General features: G+C 43.4%; 1 protein-coding gene across 5 annotated transcripts in view; it reads right to left on the reverse strand.

The window, feature by feature from the left end:
- The window catches only part of sh2b3 (SH2B adaptor protein 3), a 238,349-nt gene that overhangs the window by 14,651 nt on the left and 206,915 nt on the right, over positions 1 to 16,783 (reverse strand). For all 5 annotated transcript variants that reach the window (XM_078227443.1, XM_078227444.1, XM_078227446.1 and 2 more), the window contains 2 exons: positions 5,806 to 6,020; positions 3,205 to 3,376 (listed from right to left, as the gene is read on the reverse strand). In XM_078227443.1, coding sequence (XP_078083569.1) covers positions 3,205 to 3,376; positions 5,806 to 6,020 — 387 coding nt within the window. The remainder of the gene's footprint in view (positions 1 to 3,204; positions 3,377 to 5,805; positions 6,021 to 16,783) is intronic.

Consider the following 16,783-nt stretch of genomic DNA (forward strand, 5'->3'; position numbering starts at 1 on the left):
ACTCTTTGTAGTTTCTTGAGGTCTTGGACAGAGCAGGAGCCACGCTAAGCTGTGATACATCCAGAAAGAATGCTTTCTATGGTGCATCTGTAAAAATTTATGAGTCTCGCATGGACATGCCAAATTTCCTTAGCCTCCTGAGAAAGTAGAGACATTGGTGGGCTTTCTTAACTATAGTGAGGGACCAGGACAGCTTGTTGGTGAGCTGGAGACCTAGAAACGTTTAAGCTCTCGACCATTTCCACTTCATCCCCGTTGATGTAGACAGGGGCATGTCCTCCACTCCACTTCCTGAAGTCGATGACAATCTCCTTCGTTTTGCTGACATTGAGGGAGAGATTATTGTTTTCGCACCAGTTCACCAGATTCTCTATCTCATTCCTGTACTCAGTCTCATCATTGTTTGAGATCTGACCCACTATGGTGGTGTCATCAGCAAATTTGAAAATCGAGTTGGTGGGGAAATTTGCCACATAGTCATAGGTGTATAAGGATTATAGTAAGGGACTGAGGACACAGCCTTGTGGGGCACCGGTGTTGAGGATGATCGTGGAGAAGGTGTTGTTGTCTATCCTTACTGATTGCGGTCTGTGGGTTAGGAAGTCTAGGATCCAGGAAGTCTACGGTCTGGCTTCCAAAACAGATTTCCACAGTACCTGCCATTGTCAACCAAATGCAATGTAGCCCACCGGAGCGTTTCAAAAGCAACATCACTAAAACACCCAATGTTCACCCACCTCTCTTTTTCTCTCTTTGCAAATGCTGAGAGACCTGTTTGTTTACTTTAAAAAGTCTCTATGTACAGTGTTGCTGCACTTGAATCTGCATTTTATCAATTAAATATGTTAACTGAAAAAAATAATTCAGCCATATGTAACACCCTCAATTACTTTGTCTGCCTTCAACTTTACTGATGTAAAACACCCATAATCATCTGCAAAAATACAGGCATTTAAACACTTTCAAGTCCAAAGGAATGGCTCATGTGTTTGTACTCCCTTAGTCACAAAATACGTTGCACCTGAATGCATCCCAAGACAGATTCCATGCAATTGTAAGGAACAACAGTCATCGGGAACAAACTGTTCAGTATTTTCACTCGGGTCAAAACATCAGAATTTTCCAAAACATATTTTTTTCGGGCCTATTTATTCTCTTAAATTTGTCGCATTCTTTTCTATCTGTTGCATTGTCATTGTGATTATAACAGACATGTATGTACCTTCTTAGTTTTCCTCTCTGTTCTTCAAATCCCCACACTATTTCTGCCCTCTGACACCATGATGCATTTTTCTCTCTTTTGTAGGGTTCGTCCATCTGTTTAGCCCACATGTTTATGATACATTTCTTTCCACTTCTTAATCTCTTTACTTTCTTTAATTCATACTTCTGAGTCAAACCAGGAGTAATCCCAAAACTTTTATTCAATTTCAATCTTCAACTCTTTAAATAAAATAATACTATTTATTCTTAAAAATGGTCATTTCTTAAAAATTATGATTTGATTTGCTAAGATATGCAGAATTAAGGAAACTCATTTTAGTTTTGTGACGTTTATAGCTGAGGATAGGTCAGGAATTGGACTGCAAGCAGTTTTCGGGTCTTTTTCATCCTTCAGCTGGGCGAGAGGTGATCCAGGATCACTGCCAGTTACACTCACTGCCCAACCAACAGGAAGGAAGCTTGGTTGCAAAGGGTGAGCTGGACAGCCCGATTTCACTCAGTAACAGATGGAAAACTTAATCATAAAACGGTACACACTGAGGAAGCCAAGCCAAAAGATGACAGAATTCATCACAAATATAGCAAGCAGGCTAAGCAATAAACACCCTTGGAATTTCAACTTTTGGACATCTAAATTGGGAGGCCAACACCGCAACCATGAAGCTGCTTGGGAACCCCTTGTTTTTTAGTTACGTGTTGGCGTTATAATGTATTGTGTTGTTCAGATTCTGAATCAAAACTTTTCTAAGAATCGTGATAAATGTTTGACACTGTGGACAGACTTCTGCACTTAATCAGCGATGATGCACCTCAATCATTGCTCATCTGTCACTAAAATTCAAAGTTTACCGCAAATCTTAAAAATAACTTCCAATTTTTTAGTACAAGTTATGCGAGCAATATTCATTCACAATTTAAAAAGATGCTTGAAAGTTTGCTATGAAACTAGAGTTTGTGCTTCCCTGATTTCTTAGTGGTGAAGAGACTAAGTCCTGTGAAGAGAAGACGGCACAGGGAATGCTACAATTAGCCTTGGTGACTCTAGGTTAGAGATGAGAAAATCCTGTAACTGATCACTCTCCAGCGAACACTGTGCACAGACTGGAGTCAAAGCTGGAACTTTCTAGTTCTCCATAAAATGCCGTCACTCACTAAAACCCATTGGGCAGGATTTTCCAGCTGTTCCTGCCAGCGGGATCTTCTGGCCTTGCCAACGGTGAGCTCCCTGCGCAGGTTTCCCATTAGCGGAGGGTGTGAGCAACTGGAAACCCCGTTGACAGCGGCGGGACTGGAAGACCTCGCTGCCAGCCAATGGCGGGCCACCTCTGCTGCCACAAAACATGCCACAGCAGTGGGACAGGGGGTGAAATCCTGTCCACTGTGTGGAAGCTTTTGTGGGATTTGCAAGAAAACACAGAGCAGCTGAAGCTTTCATTGTTCCTCTTGAGTAATTGGGTTTTTATGACAATCAACGATTGTCTCTCAGGTAGTACTTAACTGCTAACACATTGCTGGAATCTAATAGCAGGGATTCTCCGACCTCATCTGGGATTTTCCAGTCCTGCTGCAGTGAATGGAGTTTTGGCTGAGCGCCAAATTCACTGTTCTTGCTGACAGCAGTAGCGGAGCATGAAAGACTGGAGAATTCCGGCCATTGACATTTTTAGCTAGTTATTTTAACCCCTTGAAGAAATGTACAACCCTGAAGAATAATCTACTTTATTTTCAGAAATGAAACTATCGGCTTGGTGCTTTTATAATTGGGTTACACAAATATCACCACATCCTAAAAGGCAAATCACCCATCGAGGTTCACCTCAACTCAGAAGGCTTTTTTTTGAAAGATGCTAGAATGTTTTCTTGGAATCCTATTTATTGATAATCACAGATGTGCTGACTGATTGCACTCTTGCACCGATAAACATCTTTTGTTTTTGCTGATGTGAATTCTATTTAAAACATTCGTGTGATCTTTCTTACCTTGCTGGTGAGGGAATGCCACCACATAGCTGGACAGTTTGACTTCACAGGTTGTGCCACACTCCAACGGGATTGCAAATGTTCCAAAATAGTTCAGCATTTCTGTGACAGATGGGAATCGGAAGTGTTGGACGAGGCATTGTCCTCGTTCAGTCACAAGCAGTCGGAGATGCTGAAAGATTAGAACAAAATTTGTGAATCATGAGAAAGCTTTACTTGGTGTTAATCACTGGGCACTGTCTAGTTAGGATACTTTCGCAAATATGAATGAACTTAAAAGCCAATAAAGCAAATGAGGACGGAGAATTTGGCGCTCAGCCAAATCTCCATTCACTGCAGCGGGATTAGAGAATCCCGCTGGCCTGAATGGCCAGAAAATTCCAGCCTGTATTTGCCTTTTTTTCCTGTCCTCTTCAAGTGTTGGCCCTTTCTGGGTGCAGTCCATGAGCAGCAGACATCAATAATCCCATCCAAGTAGCAAGTTTTATTATATGTGAGTTTGGACAGTAAGTGTTATTGGGTTAATTTACTATGGATGGAGCTTTATCCATACCAGTGCTCTCTGATATGCACAGATACATGGTTCAAGGAGAAGGCTGAATGGCAATCAGGAGCAGCAAGCCCAAACTTATTCTTCACTATCTCAGGAGTAGAGACCAATTATTTTACTCAACTGAAAACATCTAACCCTGAACAGAGAATAACGAAGGTTGGACCTTTCCTGTCCATTAGGTTCCGTGCCACACCATAATGATCTTGCTTCAATTGTATAGGAGCTTGGTTAGTCCATACCTGGAGTACTGTGTGGAGTTTAGGTCCCCTTACCTCAGAAAGGATATTGCCATAGAGGGAGCGCAGCGAAGGTTCACTAGACTTGTTCTGGGGATGGCAGGATTGTCTTGCAAAGAGAGTTTGGACAAATTGGGCCTGTACTCTCTAGAATTTCAAAGAATGAGAGGTGATCTAATTGAACCTACAAAACATTGAAAGGAACAGACAAGGTTGGCACAGGTATGATGTTTCCCCTGATTGGAGAGTCTAGAACTAGGAGCCATAATTTCAAAATAAGAGGGATTCCATTTAGGACTGAGATGAGGAGAATCTATTGAATTGTGAATCTTTGGAATTCTCTACCCCAGAGGGAAATGGAAGCTCAGTCATCGAGTCTGTTTAAACCAGAAAACAATAGATTTCTGATTAACTATAACGTAAAGGGTTATGGGGCAGTGTGGGTAAAAGGCATTGAGGTGTCCGATCACCCATGATTGTATTGAATGATGGAGCAGGCTCAACAGACTAAATGGTCTAACCCTGTTTCGATGTACCTATACAGAGCAGTTACCCACTGAGCCACTGGACAGCAATATAAAGCGCATTCACTTGCATAGAAACGTATCGAAGTTACAATTTAGAAACATGTTGTTTGCCATCTAGTCCACCTTAATGTTCACCCTCAACACAAGCAAATAATCTGAATCACATTTATCCATCCTGTTCCCATCTCCAGTCCTCCCTTTCTCCTTCACTCACCTTTCCAATTTAATCTTGAATGTTGACATAGATAAATATAGAAATATAGAATATAGAAACCCTACAGTGCAGAAGGAGGCCATTCGGCCCATCGAGTCTGCACTGACCACAACCCCACCCAGGCCCTATCCCCACATATTTACCCGCTAATCCCTCTAACCTACACATCTCAGGACTCTATAAGGGGCAATTTTTAACCTAGCCAATCAACCTAACCCGCACATCTTTGGACTGTGGGAGGAAACCGGAGCACCCGGAGGAAACTCACGCACAATAAGTTGCACAAATCCACAAAATATAATTACTGGATAAATTCATTCATAAATAATTGCATGATCTTTCTTCTTCCCTGGGCTCATTTACCATTTCAGGGCTAATGTTCCAGCTTATACTTCTCAGTCCTCCAATTCTGGCCCTTCCTTATGGATAATCCCACAATCAGAGGCAGAGCCTTCAACTATTGTGCACCATTTTTCATGGATCTTTTCACCTACAGTTTCTTGTGGCATTTTTAAGAACTTCAACACAATCTGTGGACATCTCTCCTCATGCTTCATAATGCTTAATCTCTGTCTCCTCTGTAAAGGACCCAGGGAAGCTTTCCACATTGAAGACACTGTATAAATGCAAGCTGTTATCCATTCTCATCCTTTACCTATCCTTTATCCATTAAGTCAGCATCACAAGTGCATCCATCGTCATTCAACTTAGATTAAGAATATTAAGAAGGTGGCACAGTGGTTAGCACTGCTGCCTCACAGCACCAGGGACCCTGGTTTGATACCCGGCTTGGGTGACACTGCGGAGTCTGCATATTCTTCCCGTGTCTGTGTGGGTTTCCTCTGGGTGCTCCGGTTTCCCCCCACAATCCAAAAGACGTGCTGGTTTGGTGCATTGGCCTTGCTAAGTTCTCCCTCAGTGTACCCGAACAGATGCCGGAGTGTGGCGACTAGGGGATTTTCATTGTAACTTCATTGCAGTGTTAATGTAAGACTACTTGTGACACTAATAAATAAACTATTTTAATACATATGTAAGATAAAGTTGATTCTGTATAATAATTTTCATTACCTTAGCTCTCCCTTGATAGTTGAATGTGAGGACATATTCTCCCCGCTGTGTTTCACTCTGGCGCACAAGAAAGACCCCATGACCCTCGGTCCCTGGAATCTGTACCAGCTGAGCTGCTTTGAATCGAGAGATTGGACCATGAAACCAGGCATAAGATGAGAAGAGCCGGTCCGTCTTGTGGTAGGACTGCCCTGTTGAACAATGATGGGCAGCTCCTGAAAACACAATTAGAAAGACAATTGGATCTTGTTTTCAGAATACTAGAACATCCAGGGGAAGGATGGAATTCTTATTGATGACCGAGTGTGAGTGAGACTGAACTTCTCATTGTTCAGCTAAAATCATCAATAGCACCAATTTCAGTCCAGGGAGTGAATCACTTATGGCAAATAATCTCCAACTGGACTAATTTATATTAGGTGCTTTGGAAAGATTGTTGGAAAGGTCTTGGAAATAATTCTGGTGAATGAAAACTTGGAAAAGCATAACTTGTTTAAGGACAGTCAGGAAAACGATGTCACATTTAAGTGACATCGCTGGAGCGTTTCAAAGATATTGCTAACGCGGTGAACAGGAAGAATGGGTATTAAATACAAGGAATCTTCGAAAGTTTTTGACAAGGTTCCACAACAGCCAGATGTCACAGAAGCACGGATTTTTTAAAAAGCCATCGAGATAATAGTTTAAAAGAGGGAAGCAGAGAGTAGCTATAAAATGAGAACTTTGCAGGCTGCAAAATGTTTACAACTGAAGTCCTGTATTCCAGAACCATGCTATTTTAATGACTTGGCTGACCTGATATTAAACATAATCTCCAAGTTTGCAGTTAGGATGACAAAATATGAGGGGTAGTAGAGGAGGAGAATAAATCGGTGGCGGGTTGTAATTCATTGCGGATATATGCAAAATTATTAGTAATGGAACAAGGAACCAAATAGAACATTGGTGCAGCAATGCAAAAAATCGAATAGATATATCTATGAAACCATCAGCTCAGAAAGAAAAGCAAAGAAGATTATGCATTAGCAGAGGTTAGAAAATATGTCCATGCATTCCAAGTCATGTTATTTCTATATAAGGCTTTGTTCACAGACCATTTTAGGTTACGTTTTGGATCACCTAATCACATAAAGGATATTATAGCTTTCCAGATGGTGCAGAGATGAGCAGTGTTGCTAATACCAGATATTTGGAATTTGGATTGGCAGAGAATTGTTCTTTTGGTAAGGGGAGACACTGGGCAGGATTCTCCGGTTGCGAACGAGAATGGAAAATATGGCGTTCCAACCAAAACTCTATTAACTTTTAGAGGCACCAGAAAATCCCAGCTGTGAACGAGGTCAGAAATTTCGGCCATCGTGGTGATTAAGAAGAAAGCAAAAAGCCAATCTAGTTAAATTATTCACTACAGTGAAAGATTCAAATGCCAGGGGTAAGAGAACTCAAATAAAACCTTTCGCTCAAAGAGTAATTTTGAGTTGGGTAACGTGTAAACAGGGAACATCAAGGAGCTGAATTGTATAATTGGTCTCAAGAATCGACTGAGGAGGTGGAGTATCATGGTGGGAAGGCAGGTAGGTACGCCAATTATTCAGTCTCAGCACAGGAACTGAAATGTGGCTCACTGACCTCCCCTACCTTGCCATCATATTTTTGGCACGGCTGTGGGCACAAACTGCGAAATGGAAAATTGTCTCGAGGCCGGTAAGGTCATGGTGGCCCTCTGAAAAGGAAATGAAAACTCAGGATTGAAATTAAAGAATCATACAGCAAAGAAGGAAGTCATTCAGCCCACTGAGCCTGAACTGCCCCTTTCAAAGAGGTATTCAATTAGTCTCACAACCATACGCTTTCCACATAGCCCCTTACGCCTTTCTTTTGAAGTATTCGTCCAGTTCACTTTTGAAACTTACTTCCAAATCCGCATCCCTCAAATTTTTAAACATAGAACATAACAGCGCAGTACAGGCCCTTTGGCCCTCGATGTTGCGCCGACCAGTGAAACCAATCTAAAGCCCATCTAACCTACACTATTCCAATATCATCCATATGTTTATCCAATGACCATTTAAATGCCCTTAATGTTGGCGAGTCCACTACTGCTGCAGGCAGGGCATTCCATGCCCTTACTACTCTCTGAGTAAAGAACCTACCTCTGACATCTGTCCTATATCTATCACCCCTCAATTTAAAGCTATGTCCCCTCATGCTAGCTATCACCATCCGAGGAAAAAGGCTCTCACTGTCCACCCTATCTAATCCTCTGATCATCTGGTATGCCTCTATTAAGTCACCTCAGCCTTTCCTCATAAGACCTTCCCACCATACCAGGCAACATCCTAGTAAATCTCCTCTGCACCCTTTCCAATGCTTCCACATCCTTCCTATAATGCGGTGACCAAAACTGTACGCAATACTCCAAGTGCGGCCACACCAGAGTTTTGTACAGCTTTCCAGATCACAATAACTAGATGCATATAATAAATGTCTCCTCACCTTCCCTCAGGTTCTTTTGCCAATTATCTGCAAGCTGTGTCCCCCGTTACCAACCCTCCCACCAGTGAAAGCAATTTCTCCGGATTTAAACCCCTCTTAAATTTGAGCATCTTTGTGTTAAAACCCTCTTAACCTTCTCTGCTCCAAGAAGAACAATCCCAGCCTCTCCAGTCTCTCTTCATCTTGGGTGTCACGTTTTGAAGCTCGGCCTTCTCTCCCGAAAATGATGTTCAGCACCCAGACTAGGCTTATAAGCTCCAGCTACATTAAAGGAAGCCCCCTAACTTGTGCAAGAGTTTGTGCACAAGCTCCAGAATACAACTTGTTAGTCCATCACACCGGCAGTGTCAAGCAGCCTGAGCGCATACCAGGCTTCAGGTAACACATTTCAAGACTCATTACATTAATGTACATAGTACATTTACCACAGCAGTGTTTCAGGTGCCAAGGATCACACTCTCTTTGTAAATCTAGATATATCTGTAAGATGATGTTGTGTTCTCCATCAGAGCTTGCTAACCGTTACATCTTTGAGAGCTAATCTTAATTTTGAGAAGTTTCATGCTTGGTCTGAATCAATGCTAACTTTCTTTTTGCCATATATCCACAATTCAGAGATCCCTTCTGACAGGATTAGTATCTGAATGCCTAATGTGTTTGCAACATGTTCCTCTGTCACTTTAACCACTTGAAAGTAACCCATCAAACAAAACAAACTATTTGTAACAGTAATTTCTAGGCTTATGACAAATTTTTCCCGATTTCATATTTTCCTCTCCCTTGTCCGCGAGGTAACTCGACAAGGTCGGATTTTATGGGCTGGATCCTTCCTCTTCCTGATCAATCGTCATGTGTGAGACAAGAGGGAAGGGTGGCAAGCTATTCCGCTGATGGAAGACTGATATAAAATGTGTGCCATGCAGTCCAATTTTGGGAACCAAGCTCGCTCCCCCCCTCACCCCCCCCCCCCCCAAAAAAAACACCTGGAAGAATTTCCACCCGGAGATGGGTCGGCGTCCTTGCGTGTCCACCTAAAACTGTCATTAAACTCCTCATTTACATACGTAGGTGATCCAATGCCCTGTTAAGCTATTTATTAAAAACTGTCTGTGATGATCAGGACAGGCATCGCGCCCTGTTCCACTCAGTTTTCCAGCGGCCTTAACAGTGGCTGCTAAGGAAAGATTTTAAACATAAGATTTCCATTAATGTATGCACCAGGAGAAGTGAAACCACGTCCCCAGAGTCCACAGTATGCCTGATTGCCTCCTCCCCTCCCCCCCACTCTGTGCTGATAACCCTACCTCTGGGTTGCTGTCAGAGAAATATATTGTTTAAATGCCTGGTAAAATGGATAAGGTGAAAATGGATGTGCAAAAAGTGTTAGCAGCTCATACAAGTTAAACACTGTGCCAATTAAGTGTGGTTGTGTGTACTGAGGGCGGGTGCTTATTGAGGGAACATGACCCGATTAGGATAATCTAGGCCATAAAAACTTTAAATTGCAATACATCTTCTAATAGTCACTTGTCAGTGTGGCTCCATTGGGAGCACTCCCATTTCTGAGTCAGAGGGTTGGGACATCAAGTCCCACTCCAAGACTTGAACATCTCAATCTAGTGTTATAATCCTGGAACTGACTCCCAAATCTGCTTAAGATCCGGTGAGGGACATTCTGTTTAAAGTAGACAAAAAGTTTGTTAGGAGAATAAAGCTGCAAGACTTTATCGGTTTCGAACAAACAAAAGTAAACTTTACTGTACAAGGTCAGAAAGTTTACAATGTCTATTTTATACTCTAACATCCAGGGTTAATATGAGGTACAAGTAAATTACCAGGCACAATGCACAATAAATGACTAAGATAAATTATGATGTGGAGATGCTGGCGTTGGACTGGGGTGAACACAGTAAGAAGTCTCACAACACCAGGTTAAAGTCCAATAGGTTTATTTGGTAGCACAAGCCACTAGCTTTCGGAGCGCTGCTCCTTCGTCAGGCAATGGGAGTTCTGTTCACAAACAGGGCATATAAAGACACAAACTCAATTTACAAAATAATGGTTGGAATGCGAGTCTTTACAGGTAATCAAGTCTTAAAGGTACAGACAATGTGAGTGGAGAGAGCGTTAAGCACAGGTTAAAGAGATGTGTATTGTCTCCAGACAGGACAGTTCGTGAGATTTTGCAAGCCCAGGCAAGTTGTGGGGGTTACAGATAGTGTGACATGAACCCAAGATCCCAGTTGAGGCTGTCCTCATGTGTGCGGAACTTGGCTATCAGTCTCTGCTCAGCGACTCTGCGCTGTCGTGTGTTGTGAAGGCCACCTTGGAGAAAGCTTACCTGAAGATCAGAGGCCGAATGCCCGTGACTGCTGGAGTGTCCCCCAACAGGAAGAGAACACACTTGCCTGGTGATTGTCAAGCAGTGTGCATTCATCCGTTGTCGTAGCATCTGCATGGTTTCCCCAATGTACCATGCCTCGGGACATCCTTTCCTGCAGCGTATCAGGTAGACAACGTTGGCCGAGTTGCAAGAGTATGTACCGTGTACCTGGTGGATGGTGGTCTCACGTGAGATGATGGCATCTGTGTCGATGATCTGGCACGTCTTGCAGAGGTTGCTGTGGCAGGGTTGTGTGGTGTCGTGGTTACTGTTCTCCTGAAGGCTGGGTAGTTTGCTGCGGACAATGGTCTGTTTGAGGTTGTGCCACAACTTCAAACAGACCATTGTCCACAGCAAACTACCCAGCCTTCGGGAGAACAGTGACCACGACACCACACAACCCTGCCACAGCAACCTCTGCAAGACGTGCCGGATCATCGACACGGATGCCATCATCTCACGTGAGAACACCATCTACCAGGTACACGGTACATACTCTTGCAACTCGGCCAACGTTGTCTACCTGATACGCTGCAGGAAAGGATGTCCCGAGGCATGGTACATTGGGGAAACCATGCAGATGCTACGACAACAGATGAATGAACACCACTCGACAATCATCAGGCAAGAATGTTCTCTTCCTGTTGGGGAACACTTCAGCGGTCACGGGCATTCGGCCTCTGATCTTCAGGTAAGCGTTCTCCAAGGCGGCCTTCACGATACACGACAGCGCTGAGTTGCTGAGCAGAGACTGATAGCCAAGTTCCGCACACATGAGGATGGCCTCAACTGGGATCTTGGGTTCATGTCACACTATCTGTAACCCCCACGACTTGCCTGGGCTTGCAAAATCTCACTAACTGTCCTGTCTGGAGACAATACACATCTCTTTAACCTGTGCTTAATGCTCTCTCCACTCACATTGTCTGTACCTGTAAAGACTCGCATTCCAACCATTATTTTGTAAATTGAGTTTGTGTCTTTTTATGCCCTGTTTGTGAACAGAACTCCCACTCACCTCATGAAGGGGCAGCGCTCCGAAAGCTAGTGGCTTTTGCTACCAAATAAACCTATTGGACTTTAACCTGGTGTTGTGAGACTTCTTACTAAGATAAATTACACAGATTTCTCATCAACCCACCAAAACATCAGTAAACACTGGGTCAACTGATCTCACTTAAACTCTGTTTCACCCACAAGGGATTCCAATCTTTACCTTCAAAGATCTTGCTTTGGATTTCTCTCCAAGTCGTTCTAAATCAGACAATCTGAATGGCGGCCCAACTTGCAGGGTTTCAATCTTGTTTTCTGAGACTCTTGTTTCCCTGGATTCACAAGCATTCACTTAAGCACCCACTCACGAGCACAACCTCAGCTCTTAGGCTGCGCCAAGCAGAATACTACTGCCCCAAAGGGTTACCTTTGCCCCAGTGGCCCCAAGCTTGGAGTTAACAGTTCTCTGCTGCCTCCTTCAATCACCAGAGCTTCTCCTGAGCCCCCTTCAATCACTAGGGCTTCTCCTGAGCTCTCTTCGATTACCAGGGCTTCTCCTGAGTCCTCTTAGATCACCAAGGCTTCTCCTGAGCCCTCCTCGATCGCCAGGGCTTTTCCTGAGCCTTCTTTGATCACCAGGGCTTCTCCTGAGCCTTCTGGCATTGCCAAGGCTTCTGTTGAGCCCTCTTTTATTGACAAGGCTTCTCCTGAATCCTCACCACTTAAAATTTACCAAGTGCAGTCTTTTTTCTGCTTGGAATCTCTATTTCTACTCCTCTCTCTTATTAACTGGGACCTCTCCCTGTCCCCCACCTTGGACTTTTCTCAATTATGGTGCTCCGCTTCCAGATCACATGATTCTATTTGCAAACCGTATCCTTTCTGCGCAGGTGAACTGGGCCTGTCCTCAGCATGAAGAACCACAGAAACACCAGATTGGGCATGTGCCACCCACTCCCAGCCCACACAGAACACCAGAGGCATGCTGGGAGTGGGAGTCTCTGGCCTCCCTCCGACAAAGTAAGCCAGGATCTCATAACACCTTTACCATAAGGGAGAAGGTGTCTTTATAATGCGGTTTCAATTTATTTACAAGTAATACTTAAAAGCAGAAACTTCTAATAAATAGCTTAGTACATAGTGTACAGGTATTTTTTTCATTTTGTTCCATGAATACAGATATCATAAGGTTACAAAGGCTAAGTTACAAAGGCTGAACACAAAACAAGTAGGATTACCAGATTTGAAACTTCATCTAACTATCATAACTCAGAATCTGCCCTTCTTCCTATATCCTTTCCTTAAACTCTCAACAGAACACCAACAAGTAAGTGGTTTTTCCCATAATCTTTTTATGGTCAACCAAAAGTAATGAAAATACATGAATCTCTCTTCAGAAACATTTCGACCAGCTTGGGTTTCTATTTTACATCACGGGTTTTCAACCTTGCTCGTAAGCCAATAATCTGGTGGTCGACCCCTCCTCACGTATGATGCATATTAGGAATGCTGTACGACACTAATGACTTTTGCGTAGGTTTCTCAACTTCAATACAAAGCAGCATGGGGATTTTCTTACTCATCTCCTCTGCTGATGGAAACATGCCTTCAGCGGCTCAAAGTCTGCTTCAAAAACCACGTCTGTCTGACTGACAACCAGCTTCGGAATAATCTTCCTCACTCCCTTCCTCCGCAACAGATATTGTTGCTTCACAATTTTGATCAACACCAGATGAATAATGCTGCACTGAAGGAGTTTTCCCTCTCTTTATTCAAGTCATTCCCTAATTTGTCCAAGAGATGGGACCAGCATGCTGCACACATTCGTATCCTCTTTGTTGATGCTTGAAAAATGGAACTTTCATCTCCACCTCTTTCACAATTTCATCCAAATATGTGCTCAATCTCTTATTTTCTGATTCTTTTCCAAGCTTATTCATCTTTTCAGTGAGTTCAGCAATTCCTCTGTTCAGTTGTCTTTGGTTCAGTCAGGTGCAAGTTTAACAATTTCACTGGGGCGCACAGTTCATTCCAAAATCTTTCTTCCATGGTTGCTGACTGCTCTCTTGACTTGTCACCAGACTGGTGCACCAAATTATCCTGATCTGCTCTCCCATACCACACATCTCCTACTTCTTGTTTTCCAGATTGCATTGGAGTTCAAGAATTTCTATCCCTGGCAAAATTCTAACAATTCGTAAGTCTTAGTTTTTACATCTGCATTCACACAACTGTTCTAATTTATCAGAAATTCCTTTGTCTGTTCAAGATATTTAGTAGAGACTTGGGATACTCAAAGTTAATCAAGTTTTAATTGAAGATTGGCCTTTGTTGAATCCGCTTCAAGTTAATCATTTCGATGTTTCAAATGCTCATTCAAGAGTTCTAATTCCCTGACCAGCACTCCAGTGTTCTTCATCCGCAAAGATCCCGCCTTGAAATTCTCTCAAAATGTCGCTCTGACTCAGACAGCCTCAGCAATGGCGCACAATTCAGAGTTTCAATCTTGTCTCCTGAGGCTCCATTCCTCTAAATTCCATATGCACTCAAGCACCAACTGACAAGCACAACTTCATTGCTTTGGTCGCAGAGAGCAGGATACTACTGCTCCAGAGGGTTACCTCAATGGCCCACAACAGGGAATCAACTACCCTCCACTGCCTCCTTCAATCACCAGAGCTTCTCCCGAACCATGTTTGATTGCAGACTTTCTCCTGAACCTCACCACTCAGAAGTCTGCCAACTGCAGCCATTTTTTCTGCTCCACTTTCTTCTTAATTGAGTCAGCTCCCTGTTCCTCCTTCCTTTGGGACCTTTCCCTGTCCATTGTCTGAGGGTGTACTTGGTTATGGCACTTCAGGTCTGCCCCCATGATCCTGTTTTTGTGCTGTTTTCTTTGCGGAGGTGCGCTGGGCCTGGTCCCAGCCTGAAGAACTACAAAAATGCCAGGTTGTGCGACCACCATCCACTCCCGAGCCGCACAAGCGCAAACCTCCTGAGGCATGCTGGGAGTTGCAGTTCCCAGCCTCTGCTCACCAGGAGGTAGATTTGGATTTCACAACACAAGGCTTACTGCAAGTGAAACAGAGTGCTGCACTGTCAAAGGTGCTGACTTTTGGATAAGATGTTAAATTGAGGCTCTGTCTGCTCTCTCAGTTGGACATAAAAGATCCCTGGGCGTTTCTGAAGATGAGTAGTTGACTACACTTCAAAAGTATTTCACTGGCTGTAAAGCGCTTTGAGATGTCTGATGGTCATGAAGGGCACTTTTCTCGAAAATGCAAAACCTTCATTTTTGAATTCACAAGTTTGCACCGTGTATTCCCCAGATAGTGACACCACTTTGACTGTGCTACATGGAGATACAATACACACACACAAGCTAAAGTGTTTTTGTGAAACATCTTTTGACAATATTCAGCAACAGCTATTTTTATACTTTGTCGAATTTCGGGGAACAACCAGTGGCCCTTAAGGAAGTCATTGCCTGGGTTTGTGGTCAATGACCAAATGTTAGTGAGCACTTTGACTCAATGCAATTTTGCCCTGGCTTACTCAGTGACTACTGCTGCAATGGTTAACCTTCCAGTGATCGGCAAACGTATCCCTGGGTGCTGGAATTGTCATGCTTTCTACCATTGCTGCCTCACAGCGCCAGGGACCCGGGTTCAATTCCGGTCTCGGGTCACTGTCTGTATGGAGTTTACATGTTCTCCCCGTGTCTGCGGGGGTTTCCTCGGAGTGCTCCGTTTTCCCCTCACACTCCAAAGATGTGTGGATTAGGTTGAGTGGCCATGCTGAATTGCCCCTTAGTGTAAGGGGGACTAGCAAGGTAAATATGTGGGGTTACGGGGATAGGACCTGGGTGGGATTGTTGTTAGTGCAGGCTCAATGGGCCGAATGGCCTCCTTCTGCACTGCAGGGATTTTATGTTATGAAATCTATGTTATGAATCCCCCATTTTTAAAGTTTTGAAATTGACAGCCTCTTGTGGGTGATTTAAGCATTTATAGAGCCGGCGACTTGGTGGGGTACCTGGCATTATGGATCATAAGAAATAAGAACAGGAGCAGGCCATTTGATCCATCGAGCCTGTTCACCATTCAATAAGAACATTGCAGATCTAACTGTGGCCTTAACTCTACTTTCCTGCTTCTTCCCTCCATAGCCCTTAACTCTCTTGTTAATCAAAAATTTAGCAGCCTTGAATATATTCAATGATTCAGCCCCCAGTGCTTTCTGTGGGAGAGAATTCCGAAGACTAACTTGTTTCTGCTGGTCAGGGGACCTGAAACACAGGGGCAGTTTCAGGATTAGGGGTCAATCATTTAGGACTGAGGTGTGAGGAAATTGCAACACTCAAAAGGGTTGAGAATCTTTGGAGACTCCATCGTTGAACACAGTAAAGGCTAGGATGGACAGATCTTTGGTCTCTCAAGGAACCAAAGGAGGAAAGTAGCTCAAACCCAGCCGCGATCATATTAAGTGGTTGAGCAGGCTCAACAGGTCGTATGAACTACTCCTGCTCCTATTTCTTGTGTTTATTCTTCATGACACAGCTCCTTTATCCCAGGAATCAGCCCCATGATCTTTTTATGAACTGTTTCCAATGCCAAGTATCCTCCAGCTTTGGGTACAATGCTTTAAAAGGGCATTGGCAGCCATGGACTTACACCGGATTGGTCTATGATTATGCTTGGCTAAGTACTGCAGTGATTTCCCAATGCCTCTGCAGCTTGACTGATTAGGAAACCATAATGCAAATATATCTCCATTAAGTAAGGAGATTAAAACTGTACACAATATTCCAGGTGCGATCCCACCTGTACAGATGTAGCAAACTTCCCAACTCTTATACCCAGTCCTCGATGAAATAAAGGCTACCATTCCATTTGCCTTTCGAATCACTCACTGTATCTGCATGCTAACTTTTTGTGATTCATGTGCAAAGAAGCCCAGCTCCCTTTGTACCGCAGGATTCTGCAGTCTCCCCATTTAAATAATATTCTGTCTATGTTGGCGGAAGAATAGAAAAACCTCACATTTTCCCACATTATAGTTCATCTGCTAATTTTTTGCCCTCACTTTATCCATACCCCTTGGCAC

The sequence above is a fragment of the Mustelus asterias genome, chromosome 13 (genome assembly GCF_964213995.1).
Source record: "Mustelus asterias chromosome 13, sMusAst1.hap1.1, whole genome shotgun sequence".
NCBI classification, from domain to species: Eukaryota; Metazoa; Chordata; class Chondrichthyes; order Carcharhiniformes; family Triakidae; genus Mustelus; species Mustelus asterias.